The sequence below is a fragment of the Centroberyx affinis genome, unplaced genomic scaffold (genome assembly GCF_046629955.1).
Source record: "Centroberyx affinis isolate AG114_WGS23_722 - 3 ecotype Tasmania unplaced genomic scaffold, CSIRO-AGI_Caff_v1 ptg002490l_1, whole genome shotgun sequence".
Lineage (NCBI taxonomy): Eukaryota > Metazoa > Chordata > Actinopteri > Beryciformes > Berycidae > Centroberyx > Centroberyx affinis.
The window spans coordinates 7,501-27,319 of NW_027280717.1; the positions used below are offsets into that span (position 1 = coordinate 7,501).

At 43.3% G+C, this 19,819-nt stretch overlaps 2 protein-coding genes across 2 annotated transcripts in view; both read left to right on the forward strand.

Moving 5' to 3' along the window:
• Positions 1-1,720, forward strand: part of cox18 (cytochrome c oxidase assembly factor COX18) — a gene marked incomplete at its 5' end in the record, with an annotated part of 5,632 nt that extends 3,912 nt beyond the window's left edge. The window contains one exon of the mRNA XM_071534115.1: positions 1,021-1,720. Coding sequence (XP_071390216.1) covers positions 1,021-1,179 — 159 coding nt within the window. The remainder of the gene's footprint in view (positions 1-1,020) is intronic.
• Positions 1,721-3,904: 2,184 nt separating this feature from the next.
• Positions 3,905-19,817, forward strand: igfbp7 (insulin-like growth factor binding protein 7). The gene is made up of 5 exons (XM_071534113.1): positions 3,905-4,474; positions 9,528-9,637; positions 11,454-11,561; positions 15,118-15,244; positions 18,844-19,817. The coding sequence occupies exons 1-5, from the start codon at positions 4,051-4,053 to the stop codon at positions 18,864-18,866; spliced, it is 792 nt and encodes a 263-aa protein (XP_071390214.1). The 5' UTR covers positions 3,905-4,050; the 3' UTR covers positions 18,867-19,817.
• The last annotated feature ends 2 nt before the right edge of the window (positions 19,818-19,819 follow it).

Genomic DNA, 19,819 nt, shown 5'->3' on the forward strand with positions numbered 1-19,819 from the left:
TGTGTGTGTGTGTGTGTGTGTGTTAAAGTGTCAGTGGAAGAGAGAGAGAGTTTGACTCTAACCTATACACACAGACTTGCATACTCTCATGTACATACATGCCTGTTTAGTATCCAAACACATGCATTCCTGTCTTGATATCTGACATTCTTATGCACACACACACACACACACACACACACACACACACACACACACACACACACACACACACACACACACACACACACACACACACACACTGCAGGAAGACATATGATAATAAACACAGACAGCAGTACAAACACATAAATCTGTCATATTCAGAACGCACACACACACACACATGAACACACTCCTTGTCCACTTCTGAAATATATCTCCTATCTCTCTCTGCTCACACACACACACACACACACACACACACACACACGCACACTCACACACACACACACACACACACACACACACACACACGTCACCTCTCTGTCAGTGTTATCAGCTGATCAGCAGCATGTTGTGTCTCTACAGACTCTGCAACTCGTCTTCCTTCTTTACATTGAACAAAGAGTCAGCTTTCATTTTGACTGAACTGCTCCTTTAACACTGAAACTGCCTGTTTTCTCTCCTCCTCCTCTCCCCCTTCCCTCTTCCCCCTCTCCCTCTTGCTCTTCTTCTTCTTCTCCTCCTCCTCCTCTACCACCACCACCACCTCCTCCTCTTCTTCCTCTCTCTCCTCCTCCACTTCTTCCTCTCCCTCCTCCTCCTCTTCTTCCTCTCTCTCCTCCTCCTCTTCATCATCCTCTTTCTTCTTCTTCTTCTTCTTCTTCTCCTCCTCCTCTTCTTCCTCTCTCTCCTCCTCATTTTCCTCCTCCTCCACTTCTTCTTCTCCCTCCTCCTCCTCCTATTCCTCCTCCTCTACCACCTCCTCATCTTCCTCCTCCTCTACCACCTCCTCCTCTTCCTCCTCCTCCACTTCTTCCTCTCCCTCCTCCTACTCCTCTTCCTCCTCCTCTACCACCTCCTCCTCCTCTCTCTCAGTCCATGTCTCTGTACTGGTTGAGCTCCAGTCTGGTGGGTCTGGGTCAGAACCTCCTCCTTCGTTCTCCTGGTCTCCAGAGGTTTCTCGGTCTGCCGGTTCGTTCTGAGTCTCCGTACAGAGAGCTGCTCGCCGCCTTCGTCACCAAATACTTCAAATGAACTCAGCTGGTTTTTAGTGAAACTGGAGAAACAGAAGAGCTGCAGACAGACAGACAGACAGACAGACAGACAGACAGACAGACAGACAGACAGACAGACAGACAGACAGACAGACAGACAGACAGACAGACAGACAGACAGACAGACAGACAGACAGACAGACAGACAGACAGACAGACAGACAGACAGACAGACACACAGACAGACAGGAGGATTGGAGGGCAGTGCATCAAATTAAGGACATTTTCATTCATTTTCTTTACCTCTTCGCTCCTGTTCACGGTCATGGGGGACTGGAGCCTATCCCAGCATGCACTGGGTGGAAGGCAGGGAAACAGCCCGGACACAGGCTGATGAAAACAGAACTGAGATCAGCAGTAACCTTCAGGCTCACTGCAGTAAAGTAAGACTCATAAACCACTGAAGCATCCTGACCAGGTTGTGTTCTGAAAGTGTTTTTATGGTGGAACAATTATTCATGGAAATGCTGTATCATGTAAAGATGTATGATGAATCAGATTTAAAGTTGTGTGATATCTAAACCACATGAGGCTGCAGGTTTTTTATTTACCATTTTTTTTCCCACACTACCAATTTTATTTTTGTTTTTTTGTTTTTTCTGAAATGGTTTAAAAGTCACTAAAGAATGCTCTGGAGTTTATTTTTCTTTTTTTTGTAATTGTAATTGGTTGCTCTTCTTTATTTAGCACAAAAGAGTAATTCAAACAAATTATCCATAATGTATAACAACATCATAAAGAGCATGTGCAAGGAAGACCAAAGAAACCCAGAGGGGCTTATGGAGTGTCTCCCTTAATAAAAATCATACATAATTACAATATAGTGTAATGAAACCCCCAAAAAAGTTTAGAAAGAACAAAACAATATAAACAAATCAATAGGTAAAGTAATACTGTTAAATAAATAGGGGGAAAAGTAGAAAATAAGTAAAAGAATATTAAAAGAAACCAAAAAGAAAAGAGAAGGAAAAGCAGAGTAAAGTGATAAAGATAAAAAAAATAAAAAAATAAAAAGGAAAAGATTAGTTAACATTAAGTAATTAATTAAACCAATTAAACTTGAGACTGGTCATGCTGCAGTGTCTGTACACTGGCCAATCAAAAGCCTCCATACCAGAAGTTAACCAATCAGAAGCCAGAGAGGCTGTTGACCAATCAGGCAGCGAGCCAACTCACTGAGCAATTTTATGTTGATGAGCTGTTTTAAAGAAGTTTAAATGTTCTAAAGTTCCAGGCTGAAACGAGGCTTGGACTGCGTCTTCTGGGGTAAATGACAGAAATAAAACTTTATCTTTTACTTCTCTGGTGCATATTTTTGATATTATTTACAGCTGTTTATGCATTGTTTAAGTATGTCATAATGTATTTACTGCTCGGTCTAACAGATCCTGGGCTAGATGACACTCAGTGGGAGACAGAGACAGTGATGGGCGGATAGAGAGACAGCCAATAGATGAAAAGGATGAACGATACTGAAATAATGTTACAGCAAATGAAAGAGTCTGATGTAACAGGCGGTCAGTGTCACTATGAAAGCCAGAAGAGATGCAGACTGTCCACTACTTCATTCAACATTGAACAGATATATTTTGTAACACAAAAAACAAAATTAAGAGAAAGTTGTGCTCAGCCTGATGAGTCGGCTGGTATGACATCACTCAGCCTGTCAACTCTCTAACTCCTGGTCAAACAAGCCTAATGAATGCTTCATAACAGTAAAGCTAATGCAGAACAATGTGCTGTGTAGCTAGAAAGACAAATGTGTTTCTGCCACGCTCACATTGATAGTCTACTGGCTGTAGGTCAATGATCATTATATGTGGGAGAAGTTTGAATTTTCATGAGTACATTTATATATTTTTGATCCCCATATATGGATAAATAAAGTAAATATTTTCACAGGGGCAGAAGGAGTGAACAGGTGAGACGAGCTGAACTGCTAAAATCCAATTCCACTTCAATCCAACCAATTTTCTTTTTCCTTCAGAATTTAACAATTTACAAACTCTTGCATTAGATTGAATCTACAGTGAAATAGATTCCACTTTTCTGGTTGTACTGCAGCTTCAGTGTTCTGTTGAATTAATTGAATTGAAGGTGAAGTTGTATCTACTCAGTTTTTTACAGGTGACAGTGACAGACATTACTGCTTTAGTGTCGTCTAATGTCAACTCATTACTCGAGGCCCATATTGTGGAGAAGTTATGGGATGTTTTATTGTGTACCAAAACTTTACATGTTGCATTAATTGTTTTGTACAGTACATTTTGAATCTTTTTGAAACAATTACAGCGGCAAAAAAATCCCAGTAGTTTTTCCAATCTTTTATATTGCAGTTTACAAATAATAATGAAGGGGATAACATGCAATTCTCAAAAAATATATGTATATATTTTCTATAGTTCCCTCTCAACATCCATGGTAAACGAGCATTTAGAGGTTGTTTTTATGGAAAAGTACTCCCAGAAGACCCCCTCCTCCCCCCCTGGGCCCCTCGGTTAGTGACGCCCCTGGGTCAAACCTTAAGCTTTACATCAATGGCAGCAACAGTTACTGAGTAAAATGAACTGTAACTGAATTGAATAGTGTGTTCATTGCGTAATCTGCAGATGTCTGTCAGATACTGTCTGTTTGAATCTCTGTTATCTGTTGGATGATCCAGTATGTGAAGCTCTGAGTCAGTAGAGTCACTAGAGTCAGTAGGTGTAGTGATGCTGTAGTGAGGCGGAGTCTGTTCTCCAGTCAGTTTAACTCTGATCCAGCAGCAGAAGAGCATCAGACAGCACAGTCTGAACTTCACTCAGGTTTAACAGCAGAGAAGAAGAAGAGCTGATCCGGATCAGATCCAGTCATGTTGTCTCTGCCCGCCGTCGTCGTGCTTCTGTCCCTGGCCTCGGTGTCTGCGGGCCGGGTAGCGGGCAGCTGCGGGCCCTGTGACCCGGCTCAGTGCGACCCCCTCCCGGCGGAGGGCTGCCCGGCCGGCTCGCTGCTGGACTCCTGCGGCTGCTGCTCGGTGTGCGCGGCCGGGGAAGGCGAGCGGTGCGGCGGCCGCGGAGCCTCGGCCCGCCGCTGCGCCTCCGGGCTGGAGTGCGTCAAAAACGACAAGGACAAGAAGAGCAAACTGGGAGTCTGCGCCTGCAAGACCAACTACGAAGTGTGCGGCACCGACGGAGTCACGTACAAGACGGGATGCGACCTGAAGGCTGCCAGTATGAGAGCCGTGAGCGAAGAGAAGCCCGAGGTCAAGATCCAGAACAAGGGGAGATGCGCTACAGGTGAGACAAGACAAGAGAGACAGGAGGGAGACATACAGACAGAGTACATGTTAGTGTTTAATATAGGCTAACTTTAGAACTTTATTTGTGACAAGTCTCTCTCTCTCTCTCTCTCTCTCTCTCTCTCTCTCTCTCTCTCTCTCTCTCTCTCAATTCAATTCAAAGGGGCTTTATTGGCACATTTACGTTCACGTTTACATTGCCAAAGCAAGTGTGAAACCTACAAAAAAAAATGTACGTACAATTAAAGATATACTAGAATAAATAAATGTGTAAACAGAGCAGTGTAACATTGCAACATTGCAATCAAATATATAAATAGGAGTAGGTAAAATTAACTTCAAAATACAAACAGAAAAATTGTGCTTTTGCTGTCAAAAAAAAATATACTCTCTCTCTCTCTGTCTCTCTATGCAATCTTCAATTCAAGGTGCTTTACTGGCATGAAATAGGCTGCTAACGTATTGCCAATGCAAAGTCATCAAATTGAAATGACAGTAATCAAACTTGACCACAAAACAGTGACAATGAATAATAAATATACAATTGACATGTCATCACATTAGTAAAGACAACATTATCAGTCAACCAATTTATGTAAATACATACATATCTTTTTCTCTCTCTCTCTCTCTCTCTCTCTCTCTATCACACACATACACACACACTTTATTGTTTAGAAATCAGTGTTCAGTTGTTTCCACAGTATACAGTGTCATGTGAAATGTAACTTGTCCTGCTTCAGAGTCAATTTTACAAATATTTCTGCATGTTTGCACCTGGTCTCAGTCTGATCCACAGACAGTCTGCTGCTTTAGGACTCTAACAGAATCAGTTTGAAGCTGCACAGCCAAACAAGTCAGAAACTGAACTGTGAATGGAAAGCTGATGGAAGAGAGATGAAATGTGTGGTTCCTGCTTTCTGAAGAGCCATGCAGCCTTTTTAACGCGTTGTGAGCCGACATGCAGACAGACAGGCTCTTCATCAGGCAGACAGGCTCTTTATCAGACAGGCAGACAGGCTCTTCGTCAGACAGAGGGTTGGTCAGACAGACAGGACTCCCTTAGCAATACACAGACACTCCCTGTTGGTTTAAGGCAAAGCCGCTTCACTGTTTAGTCCAGTGAACCTTCAGTGTTCATTCTAACTGGATTATGGCTGGTTAGTGGAGTGATAGTGTGTGTGTGTGTGTGTGTGTGTGTGTGTTTGTTTGAGAGAGGGAAAGACGGAGAGAGAGTCAGAATAGACAGAAAAAAAAGGAAAATTAAAGTTTGTCAGAAGAAGTCCAGCCACTGCGTTCAAAAAGCTGCTAACCTGGCTCTATCCAACCAGGCAGGGTCAAAGGTCGACTCAGCTGTGACCCCATGGAGACCTGTAGGGGTCAAGTTCAGGGTCAAACCTCCAACCCTTTAACTCTCTGAAGAAGCCGAGCGTTACGGGCCGTAAAATGTCTCAGTGATCATGGACATGAGTCTGACTCGTCGGAGTTCTGCATCAGTGTGAAGCAGAAAGTTAGAGCTGGAAAACATGAAGCTCCCACACTGAACCTGTGAGGAACCTGTTGGCTGTTTAAAACAGGGTTCTGGAAAGTCTGGAAAAGTATTAAAAATGAATTTGATCATTTCCAAGTCTTGAATAGTTTGGGAATTTGAAAAAATGTCTGGAAAAGTATGGAAAATGTTGCGGTTCAGGTCCGATACACACATAATTCTAGCTTTTATGTTGTTGTAGAGCCACTTTGAGTCCACAGTTTTTGTTGATGTGCAGAATAATGTTCAGATAGAGGGACGCTCTTATTACCCAGCCGCTGTCAGCATGCATTATATCAAATACAGACCAAAATCAAATCCGGTCAAGAACATAGGGTCTGGGAAAAATATGGAATTTTAAAACGGAAACCGTGTAGGAACCCTGCCAATCATCTCACATATTCTGATATTTGTCGCTGTGAAGAACAATCTTCATCTATACAGTGATATGACCTAGTTAGCAGGGGCAAGATGTCTATCTGCGTAAATCATATTGAACACCAGACAAAATCTTCAAAACAAATCAAGGTCTGGAAAAAGTATGGAATTTTTTAATTTAAAATGTGTAGGAACCCTGTTAAAAGCTTGAGGCTCAGAAAGCCGCTGTCATGCTCCAACATACTTCCTGTCTGTCGCTCTGAAACAGAAGGAAAGACAGCAGCTCTCTGTCATGTCGACTGTCACAAGTTCAACTACTGCTGCATCATCTGATGTTTCACTGCTGGAAACAGGAAAATGTTCCTGTGCTCCGAATTAGTTATTAGTTGTACTACTACAACTACTTACCAGCCTACATGAGCTGCATTTAGTTACTAGTTAAATCTCTGTGTAGCTCTGGTAGGGTCTTGGGTTGTGTCTCTTCCTCCATGATAAAACCCCAAAATCAGTGATTCTGTGATCTGTTGCTCCGGTAGAGCAACAGATCACAGAGCTGGAGAATTGTGTTTTTTTTCTCTCTCCATTCACTGCCATTGTCTGGAGGAACAGTCTGAAAATCACTTCTGGCACATAAAGGAACGCCGACAAAGCAGATTCTGACAAGATATAAAAAAAACTAGCCATGCTGCTGAATTGTTTTTAAGTGAATCTCTGTCTTTATGTTTATTAAACCTGTGTGGAACATCAAAATCCGGTCTGAGGAAACTGATGATGATGGAACAAATAAAATATGTTTATCAATAATTGTAAATAGGTGAAAAAAGTACTTTGATCAAGCAGATTTTGCCAATATATAAAAAAACAAGTCTCACTTGTTTTTGCCTAGAGCTGAAATGTGTTGTGATGCAGTCAGTGAGCAGCTGGAAATGCTAGTAGGTGGTACACCTCAATATCTGGCCAAGTAATTGATGAGTCACTGGTATTGATCCACAGTCCTATCAACCCCAGCAGATATATTATGGTCTGTAGGTGAAATGAGGCAGGAACAATACTGACTGCATGGTTTTACTTGCATCCAATAGCAGTTTTAGATCAATAAGTGATTCTGTAAGGCTGTAACATACAGACTGGTATCATCAGCGTACGAGTGTAAGTTACAGTTTTATTGATAAAGCAGTATTAATGTAATGGTAAACAGAACTGCGGGACCCTGCCAGTTCTGTCTAAAACATATTTAACACCTTCTGTTCATACACACTGACTGTCTTCATGCAGTCAGGCCAGTAGAAAAGCCTCTGAATAAACAAGGTGTGGTCAACTCTGTCAAACGTCTCTGACCGCTCAGTGAACAGCGCAGTGATGTTTCAGTCCGGACCGTTCACAACATTTAAAACAAGTGAAGCTGCTGAGGAGCTGCAGTGGCCGGCTGAAGCCTCAACATCCAAAACCAAAAATGACAAGACTTTTCGAACACGTTTTGTTTTCATGGAGTTGCTTGAAGTTGGTTTGTTGGTTTTGTCAGAACACAAAGCAGAAGGTTAGAGGAGGAGGAGAACCTGCTGCAGTTTGCTGTAAGGCCACATCCACACTAATACTAATCCACACTACTCGTTTTCGTTTTAAAACGGTGGTCTCCGTCCACACGAGCATTTCAGAAATAATCTCCGTCCATACTAACACTCCTGAAAACGCATATCACATGACCATTCACGGACACTGGGCATGCGCGTGTCGGTGTAAACAGGAAGCAGATTGTCTACTCTGCGGTTGGTTGCTTAGTTGCAGAAAATACTATGGAGGAAGAACAGCAATGGCGAAAAGTAGTAGAAGCATTATAAAATGCAGAATTTAACTGCACAACAGCTGCTAGCATAGACAACAAGGTCAGCAACACAATTCGTTATCCATGTTGAATTGACCACTGGTAGTCAAGGCTGATGTCGTTTGTTTTCTTCTGGAAAAGGGTCATGTGATAGGGGCGTGACGAAGGACACGTCGTGACTGATAAGACCCAATCAGGAAGCGAACGTGGGCGTCTGCATCATCGTTTTCAAAAGTCTCAGTTTCCGCCCGTCCGGACTAAAATGCAATCCTGGAGTTTTTGAACTAAAACGGGTTCAGCAGCGTTTTCAAAAGTCTCCGTTTTAGGGGTCCGAAAACACCGGAGCAGTGCGGACGCTAGGCACAAACGTAGCAAAAGTTGTGTTTTAAAACGAAAACATATTAGTGTGGATGTGGCCTTTAAGTCCAGAGTCTGACAGAATGTGTTTGGGTGAGGATCGAGACGAGAACAAATAAATGCTTTGATTTGACGCAGGACAATATCCAACCTGTTTGGGTTCACTAAAGCTTAGAGTACAAGTAGCCACACATGTTGCTTTAAGATAAATGGCTTCTCCCCCTTTTCCTAGTCGGTCTAAAAATGTTACAGTTTGTAATTTCAAAGTCTTCATCAGACACTGAGCTGAAGCAGTGTGTCAGATCCAGCTGTGATGTCATGCTACATGTTTATATGGAATCTGATGGATTATCAATAGATGTAGAGTTTATAGTTTATATCATGAACTCACTGTAGTGAAGTTTTTAAGTCTACTGAGGTAGTTTTAGCAGACAAGTGTATGACTGGCTATAGTCATATCCTATCCCCCCCTGTATGTGCTGTATACAGTACACAGTAGTTATCATTTCTCAGTAGTGGTCTGTATGAAGCCTGTTGCTGCTCCGCTCCTCTCTCCTGACCTGTTTAAACACAGCAGGCTAATCAGATTAACTCAAACTGCATTTCTAGGGTTTTCAGGGTTTTCTGGGTGAAATATGCGGCGGCACAAAGCCGGAGCGGAGCGCGAGGCGGCGGAGCGTTAATCCTGTTTGACTCTCACTAAGAACACAGCCGAGGGACAGAGGGAGGGGCTTCACCAAATTCCTTTCTAAATGAAAATCCTAACCACCAGATTCCTGCAGGTCACTGTGGATCCACTGTCACCAGTCTGTCACCAGTCTGTCACTCACTGACTGGAGTGCTCCAGAAGATTTACCCTCAGGACATATCAGCCTGACTCCTGTCTCCTCTCTCCTCTCCTGCCTCCTCTCCTCTCTCCTCTCCTTTCTCCTCTCCTGTCTCCTCTCCTGTCTCCTCCCTCCTCAGCTCCGGTCATCGTCACTCCTCCAGGTGATGTTTACAACGTCAGCGGCTCGCAGGTTTACCTGAGCTGTGAGGCCATCGGAGTCCCAACACCTGTGGTCACCTGGAAGAAGGTATAATACACTTTATATTATTATAATACAGTTTAATACATACGGTTTATTAACACACATACCTGGTAGAAGGAATATCATACAATATATATATTATATATATATATATATATATATATATATAATACTTTTATTATGATACACTTTATTAACACACACCTGGAAGAAGGTATAAAGTACACTTAATTAATATAATAGTTTATTATTATAATACAGTTATTAATATAATACACTTTATTAATATATATACCTGGAATAAGGTATATAATAAAATGTATTAATATAATACACTATAATACAGTTTAATATGATAGTTTATTAATACAAACAATTTATTAATACACAGTTTATTAATATATACATTCATTGGTACACAGTTCATTATGAATTTCAAAGCAGTGAAAAATAAAAAATGAGTTTGCTGAAAACTTAAGGCAGCTCTGTCCCACTGTGTTCATCTCCTGTTTCCTGTTATTGTGTGTTGGCTCGGTGTTTCACAGTATCAACCTTCACCCAGAAACAACAGCAGAGTCACTCTGCCACAAACTGAACTGAACACAGCGGATCGTACTGAACGTTCCCCTTCATCCCAAACTTTAACAGACTTTCTGTTTGAGAATAAAAGACTGACAGTGGAAACAGGAAGTGATGTCAGCAGAGCGACACAGGCCTCAGGTCGATCTTGTGATCCGGTTCTCGGTGCTGAAACCGTTTAAACAGAAATAAAACCGATCAGCTGCAGCATTCCTGCAGACAGACGGAGACGCTTCACATTTACATTCCTGCAGGGAGGCGAGAGGACAAGAGAGGGACAACTCTCAGCTTGTTGTAGCAGGAGGAAGAGGAGGAGGAGGAAGAGGAAGATGGGGCCTCCCATGAGGAAAAACCCTTGACTTGCTTGACAAAAGAAAGGAGTGATTAAGAAAGTGCAGGGGAGGAGAGAGGAGGACAGGAGTGAAGGGTGGGGGAGTGGAGGAGAGGAAACGAGAGGTGAGAGGGCGTCCGAGCTTCTGGTAAGTAAGGCCCCAGAGAGAAAGAAAGAGAGAGAGAGAGAGAGAGAGAGAAGAGAAAGGGAGGACATGAGGAGGAGGATAAGATGGAAGAAGGGAGGAAAATGAAGGAGATATGAGATATTAGAGGAAGACAGGAATGTTTTCTAACAGACAGAGAGGAGTAGATGTGACGCTGCTAACAGGATTAGTTTTGGTACTGAGACTCAAATCGTCCACAAGAAGAAGAAAAGTTCAGTGCTAAATGAAGGAAAGGAAAGGAGGATGAGAGCAAGAACAGGCAGTGAAACAGAAGAAGAGCAGAGTGGAGAGAGAGAGTTGGAAAATTTAAGAAGAGAAAAAAAAACAAACGCAAAACCAGATAAATCCTGCAGTCTGTCACCATAACATCTTCTGTCTGCAGTGTGTTTGCTGTCTGAAGTCATGTTTTCACAGACTGAGCTCATGCTCAGAGAATGTGATGAAGATGAAGATGAGCTGAAACAACATTGTGCAATTTGCTCTAAGACACTCGAACAAGACGGAGCCTGCTGTGACTCTGAGACTCTGACAGAAAGCCAATTATTTAAATTATTGTGAAGCGCTGAAACGTTCCTCAACATTTAAAACATGTAAAAACATTTCCACATATTTCCTCTTCTATGATGTACATGATTTATAAAGGAACCTAAATACCTTCCACAATGTAATGAGAAACACCCTGCAGGTACAAATTCACTGCATCAATTATAGCCTCTAATGTTAAAGCTGACGTGACAATAAAGTTTATTCAAGAGAACAGAGATGAACAGTGTGTCCTCCTTCAGGTCCTCAGTGGGAAGGGGAGGATGCAGCTTCTTCCCGGAGACAGAGACAACCTGGCCATCCAAACCCGCGGGGGACCCGAAAAACACGAGGTCACCGGCTGGGTGCTGGTGAGAGACACACACACACACACACACACACACACACACACACACACACACACACACACACACACACACACACACACACACACACACACACACACACACACACACACACACACACACACACACACACACACACACACACTGACCGTTGTCCCCTGCACATTCCACAGTAATCCGCAGGATTTACTGACAGATGTTTTGCTCTGTTCATAGTAAACGAAAAGTCATTTGGACACACATACATCATATTTATCACATATAAATATTGATCCTGTATCAATTCATATTCTGGCATGAAAACCATTCATCTCCATCCTCCATGGTGTTTGGCAGTTTAACTTTATGATCAGCTGATCACTGATCCGCTGAAATAATAAAATTCCAACATGGCTCTGTGTTTAAAACCTTGTTCCTGTGGCTGCCTCACAAACCAAAAGAAGGGAAATCCACTCTCAAAAAATATCTTGATTGATTTATTTTACAAAAAACATGCAGCTTAGTGAACTGAGAAGAGGTTTGGCCTGCAGGCTTCAGGTCAGTGGTTACTCCTGTCAGCCACTTCATTTAAATAGGTGAGTTGCATAGAGATGTAACACTAGAGACCTGTCATAGAGAATTCCTATTCTGGAATAGAGCTGCAATGATTAATCAATTAGTTGTCAACTATTAAATTAATCGCCAACTATTTTGATAATCGATTAATCGGTTTGAGTAATTTCTTAAGAAAAATAAGTCAAAATTCTCTGATTCCAGCTTCTTAAATGTGAATATTTTCTGGTTTCTTTCCTCCTCTATGACAGTAAACTGAATATCTTTGGGTTGTGGACAAAACAAGACATTTGAGGACGTCATCTTGGGCTTTGGGAAACACTGATCCACATTTTTCACCATTTTCTGACATTTTATAGACCAAACAACTAATCGATTAATCGAGAAAATAATCGACAGATTAATCGACAATGAAAATAATCGTTAGTTGCAGCCCTACTCTGGAATGGGACCATATGGCAGCCATCTTACCTGGGTCAACTTCTCAGCTGACTGTAATTGGAATCAATGGTCATAGTGCCTTATGCTGCCATTATAATGCTAATATTATTTTATTGGGACATCACTACTACTTTTTATTTAGCTCACTGTATGCAAGACAACTGTGACTGTCTGAAATGGAACCAAACATGAGCATTTTTTGTAGTTTGTAGATAAAAATAGCTAAACTATGTTAAGTAATTATGTTTTAAATCATAAAGATTATCTTCTGGAAGTATTTTAATGGTGCATTTACTTTACAGAAACTATGAATCCTATTTTCAAGAAGACTTTATAATTCTCAGATTTCTTTGGTACTGAGTAGTTGTATTAAGAGTATATATGAAAATCTGCTTATTTTTAATGTAAAACCCCCAAATGATCTGTTGTTGTAGCAATAGACAGATGTTGGCAGCAATTAAATATCACCAACACTGAAACACACCTAACAATACAACCAGATAAAATATACAATAAAAGGCAAATGTAATGCCATTAAGTGGTTAGTGTGACAGCTTTAAGCCAATTTAAGCAGGTAATAATGGACATAATTACCTCACTTTTTTTTTTTTTACTTTATTGGCATGACATCTTAGCCTACAATTAAGATTACAATCCATAAAGTAATATTTTTTATAGATGCCATCATGTAAACAAGTAGGCTACTACAGTAAAAACAAACATCTCTACACTTGAATCAACTTAAAATCCACAGTATCCTATACAGATATGCAAAAGAATGTGTTATATCTATTATAAATGTGTTATATCTCTATGGTGAGTTGTTTGAAACATGTAGAACAAGTCAGTGGTTCTTGAGTTTCGGCTGTTTGAAACCGACGCTCCAGAGAAACCTCACTGTCCGTCCAGTTTGTCCCCGAGCCTCTGGACTTCCCCAGTCGATCCCTGCGGCCGCCTCTCTGTTTGGAAATAAATCACAGGTTTTATCCCAACCGGTTCTTACATGTTGGTGTGTGTTGGTGACGGAGGAGCCTCCTCACCTGCTGTCACTGATGCCAACTGACAGACTTTATGCGGCACACACTGAACCGCTCTCCTGATCCTCCAATTCAAACTTTTTATTTTATAGAAAAATGAGATACCAGCTCTGAGACTGCAAACCTCCAGTGATAAAAAAGTAAGGAGGGGAGAGACTAAAGGCTTGAAATAAAACACGGAAACACGTTTTATTTCAAGCTTTTCCTCCCTTCCTTCCTTCCTTCCTTCCTGGTTTCAGAGCGTCTGGACTTTGTCTTTACAGCTCAAGTGTTTACTGTTTTCTCTCTGGAGGTTTTCAGTCTCAGAGCTCGTTTCTGTTTTTAATTCCTGCTCCCAGTGAGCACCGATAAAGCAAAGGACTTCACTACTGTTTCCTAATCCACAAGAGCAACAAGTGTTACTTCTGTCGTGTTGTTTTCTTTTTTGGATCTGGCCGTTGAAACTGTCATCGGCCAATCACTGATGACCCATTTAGAGCGTTTGTTGGCCAATCACAGCCGGCGGCTCACAGTTCGCTGTGGCCCTGCTGTCGAGGGCCGGGAGTCGCTTCCAAATAGAATCGATTGTTCCATTCCAGGCATTTGGGAATCGAGAATCGACTCCAAAGCTGTGAACCCATCGTCTATTGGTCTGACGACGATCAGACTCTGGGGGCGACGGCCAATATTTGGGGGTTTCCGGTGCAGCCAGCAGACATCCGGGCCAAGACTTCCTCTTCCGTGCGCCAGTCATTGTTTACAGTCCGATTAGCAACTTGAGACGTGAGTCGGAGTGGAGGGACGACGTCTCATATGCAGATATCTGTTTATAGAGATTAGCCGAAATGTCGTCCGGACCTAAAACACCTACAGAAAGTATCGACGTTTGTGTTTTGTGTGGAGAAACGTTCGACTCTCGCTTCATCTTGGCCCGGATGTCCGCTGGCTGCACCGGGAACCCCGAAATATTGGCCGTCGCCCCCAGAGTCTGATCGTCGTCAGACCGATAGACGATGGGTTCAGAGATTGATTCCCCATGTTCTTCCCAGAGCAGAATTCTTTGCTCGTGATTATTTTTTTTGCCCGGCAACAGAGTGAGAAAACGGGAGAGGGAGAGATTAGACCAGGGATTAGACACTGTCGCTGACTGGTGAGAAAATGCCTAACTCTACACCGCACTCGATATTTTAGTTTAGAGAAAGATGAAAACAAAGTAAAATGTAAAATTTGCAACGGAAGACTTACAACAAAACGTCAGCAAATAATGTTGCACTGTTTATTTTATGAGGTCTGCTTGCTTGTTTTAGTTTTCAGAATCGAGAATCAAGAAAACTCTTGTCTGGAATCGACTCCATCGATTCCCAATACTTGGAATGGGAAAACAGTCCTACAGCTGTCTGACCTTTCTTCAGGATAAATCCACCTGAGCTCCTCCTCTGCCCAGCAGGGGGCGACAGCAGCAGTCTGTCTTTCCAGATCGCTGATTAGCAGATTAACATCTCCTGAAGTGCAGATGAGACGATAATTGTCGCCACTGTGCTTTTTCCCCTCAGATCTCCCCGCTCACCAAAGAGGAGGCGGGATCCTACGAGTGTCACGCTGCCAACTCCAAGGGCGAAGCGTCGGCCGTGGGAACCATCCATGTGGTCGAGTCCCTCGACGACATCCCCGCCAAGAAAGGTAACAGCAGCTCCGCCACCACACTGTTCATCTACTGTCCTCACATGGTCCTCACATGGTCCTCACATGGTCCTCACATGGTCTTCACATGGTCCTCACATGGTCCTCACATGGTCTTCACATGGTCCTCACATGGTCCTCACATGGTCTTCACATGGTCCTCACATGGTCCTCACATGGTCTTCACATGGTCCTCACATGGTCCTCACATGGTCTTCACATGGTCCTCACATGGTCCTCACATGGTCTTCACATGGTCTTCACATAGTCCTCACATGGTCCTCACATGGTCTTCACATGGTCTTCACATAGTCCTCACATAGTCCTCACATGGTCTTCACATAGTCCTCACATGGTCTTCACATAGTCCTCACATGGTCTTCACATGGTCCTCACATGGTCCTCACATGGTCTTCACATGGTCCTCACATGGTCTTCACATGGTCCTCACATGGTCTGATGGCTTCTCTTCATGGTCGGATAATGGACAGGAATACGCTTTTCTACATTTACATACACATACATTTTCTACATCATGATTTGTGCACTACGTTGAGTTTGTGTGTGTGTGTGCTTTTTAATGTTTATGTGCAGTGTGTGACCATGCATTCATACAGTACATGTGGGCAGTGTGTGTGCACTTACATCACAGCGTGTGTAAGTGTGTGTGTGTGTGTGTGTGTGTGTGTGTGTACCGGTCCACGTGTATCCTCAGTGAGTGAGTTCAGCTCTCTGCTCATCAGATGCTGATTCTGTCTCAACATGTTTGGAGTTCCTCAGCCCTCATCACCCGGCTGACACACACACACACACACACACACACGCTCTCTCTCACACACACACACACAGTGGGGTCTTTAGTCGAGCCTAGATGGTTGCCGTGTCACTGGGTGTTGCCTATGCAAGCGTTGACACATCCTCAGCCTGTGAAAGCTTCGCTCCAGGGAACTAAAGCTCAGCTCTTTGTCTGAATGTCAGGCAGGTGATTTACAGGTAACCCCCCCCCCCCGTCCCCCCCCCCCCCCGTTCCCCCTCTGACCCCACCGGCTTGTTTTCACATTTTCCTGGATTGGCTCTCCGTCTCCCTGACTCTCTCCTCTCTTCTGTCTGAATAACAAACTCGGATCGCAGAAATCTCGCTGGTTGAATCAAAACAAAACATCAAAGCGAGGTTTGCCTCTGTCGGGTCTGGACGCCTGTTTCATAACCGCTGGCATCGAGATTAGAAAGTCTGGATGAGCCGAAGTCTTATAGTCTTATAGTATTACTATCTGTTACAACATGAATGAACTGAAGGTTGAGTTTAGCAACAAAGGTTCCTGACTGCCTCAGTTCCTAAAGGCAGTGAGATACATCCAACACCAGGGGAATGTGGATAACTGGCAGGAATAAAAGGATAAAGAAATAAAACAGAATAATAGAGTGAAGAAGATTTTTTTTGATAGAATTGCTCATGCGTGTTGTGGGCTTCAGAGCATCTCAGTGCTCCAGTGCTTTTGGATTCAGTCCAACATCCACAGTATGAACTGAACCTGCAGTATGTTCTCTCTTCTGTCGTGTCAAGACGCTCCATATCTCTTCCATATGTACGAGGAATGACATAGATATTTCTTGAAGACACACCGGCTTGCCCTATGAAACACCTGTGTTGGCATGGATTCACTGATTGTTTGATCTCCACATGTCCAGGTGCAGTAGTGTCTGACTGAACAGTTCAAAGCTGAAGACAGAAGCTTGTATCCACTTACCTAGCAGGGTGGGGCTGTGACCTGTTCGAGGTCTGCTGGGGACGCTCTGAAGTGTTTGGGGACTGGATGCCCAGATGACCTTGGGGCGTATTGTGTTTCAGTGTTCATGTTGACGTGCCTGAGGATGTTTGTTAGCTGCAAATGTTCTCGTATCCGTCACCGAACACTGAAGTGTGTTCCTCTGGTGGGCTGGGGTACTATGTAGATCCCCATCTGTGTAAGTTTACACCTAAGGGGGCAGTAAGGGCCAACATTTCTCTGGTATCCGGGGAGATTTCCCCCAAGTTCTGCAGAAGTTGCAGAGTGAGCAGCTGAAAGGGAAACAGACCTGCTCCATGCCTTCCCTCCATTCAGACTCCCCACATCCACTTTTCAGAGAGTGTGGGTAGAGAGTGTGAAGCTGATCCTGTTGGTCCTGGATGGACCCTACATTGTGCGGCTCTCGGCAAATCCACCTCTCCTGGACAGGATGCCGTGGGAGTTCCTGATCCAGAAGAATCTGCTGTCACAGGCAGGAGCGTCCTTGTTCCACCCCTTTACTGAGGAGACTCAGGTGATGGGCCTCGTCCCTGAGAGCACCGAACTCCCAGACATGGGTTTGACTGAACCAGTAGAAAGGACCATACAGGGGCCTCGGGTGTCGGGGGTGCCACTACTGATGGTGGTGGATTCCCTTGTTCCTGTCACCCCCTGTCATCCTGCCCTCCGTGCAGAAGCAACTGGCCACAGGAAAGTCCTCGGCTGATTATCAGATCCAAGAATCCCAAGTCGGTACTTGTGTCCTTGTGGAGAAAGTTCTTGTCTTGGGGAGAACGATCTTCTCATTAAAGTGAACAGAGAAGCTTCCTTGCAGTTTGAGATGGACCGTCCGCTTCACATCGCGTGTGATTAAGACTCACAGCTGTTCAATTTCCCACCTGTTGCTCTGTACTGCAGACTACAGCGCTGCTCGGACATGATGCGTCGTTCTCGCAATGAATCTTGGGGCTTTTCAATCGTTCTAGATCAAGTCTCCATCTTGGATTTTTTCTCCATTTTTATCCTTCCTCTGTCCTTTCATTTTGTTTTGGAACCTGTATAGAGGACTACTAGCTGAGTGAGGGCTGCTATAGCTTCATTTTGCAGTTCCTGGAGGGTGCTTAGAGATTGACGGCTTGCAGGAAGGGGCCCACAGGAGCCTGCAGGCCTTTGAGAACTTGTTGCATCGTGCCTGATGGCTCCTGGGACGGCACGGTCTCCTCACCATGTGTCTTACAGTTTCTCCGTACATATGGAATGGAGAGGCCATCTTGATACGACAGAGAACATTTTGGTTCTGAGTGAAGAGATTCTCTCTCCTGTTGCTGCTCTGAGACAAGTTCCGATTAATCAGTGATACCCTGCCGACACCGGTGCTTTATAGGGCAGTGCTCAAAACGTTCCTTTATTCTGGATTTGATTCATAGATGCAAATGTTCTGAGCTACGTTAAAATTTGGGAGTCTGAGCTTAAAAACCCCACTGGGAATTTGAACGGGTAGAAAGGACTGGTGTAACGTGGTGAACTCCTTCACTCCTGGTAACATTACCATGGAAATGAAGATTGTTTCATGTACGGAAAGAAGGTTTGCGTGTTCACTGCCGTCACCATGGTAGTGCATTGTTTTTAAAAACAACGCTGATTTCCATGACAACCATAGCAGAGTCTGAACATGTAGGCTAGCCACATGTGAAGCGGTGTGGTTTTAATGCAGCCATCTTAATTGTACCAGCCAAATGACCATTGATGTGGATTATTTGGGAAGTCCATTTTACCACATGTACCATATCTTCCACTTCTGTGTCCATTTACTAATGTCATTTTTCCTTCTAGTGGCCAAGGATGGTGAACTGTAAGGAGCGGACGCAGGATTAGGAGCGCTTGATTTCCCGTCTGACACCAAGAAATGTGCATCACTACAAAGAGGATTCACTAGGCCACCAGTGGAAATTCAGCACAAGAGTTTTATTCAGAACTCAAGACCAAATAATCAGTAAAAGCAAATCATTCCCACTCCAAGCATTGATGTTGTCTCTGGATGTTAAAGCAAGCTCCCTCCCTGCCTCACTTTTAACTCTTCCAAACATTTTCATTTTGATGTAGTTTTGTATGTAGTCTTTTGTGAATTACGCCTTTTTGTTTAAACTCAAGTTTAAAAATGGTCTCGGCATACCATAATGCTAGCACCTTGCTTGAAATTCTTTTACAAAGACAACCAGCTGTTGGCTAAAGCAGATTTGATCTTGCAGCTAGGCTAAAAGCCCTCGTCACAAAAGTGAATGCAAAAATAAATGGAAAGAAATCCTTTCTTTTTGGATTCACTCAAAAAACAATTTGCAATTTTAATTTTGGCACCTTGTAAAGTGCCTCTTTTCTCTTCCCTCGGACAGGGCTCAACAGGCTAAGATCTGAACTGACATGCAGGCAAACCAAACACTACAGCTGGTTCTTATACTGCAGGCTTCTCCCTAAACAAACACTATAGCTCTTATACTGCAGGCTTCTCCCTAAACAAACCGCGTTGTATACCGGACCTTATGGAAAGGCATGTCGAGTCTCTGAATCTCTTGGTGAATGTGGACACAAGACATGCTAATGGTGCTATTGATGTTATTCTGCTTAAATCTGTGTGTTTTTGAATAAAGTACAGGCTCATAAGGAGAGAAAGTGTCTTGACTAATAGTAAAAGAAATGTTTTCAGTTTTGAATGTGTATTCTGTATGCAACCGTTTCACTTTGGAAGTATGGATTACTAATATGTTACTGCGATGGGACACGTGCTGTGTATCACTAATAAAGAAAAACTGAC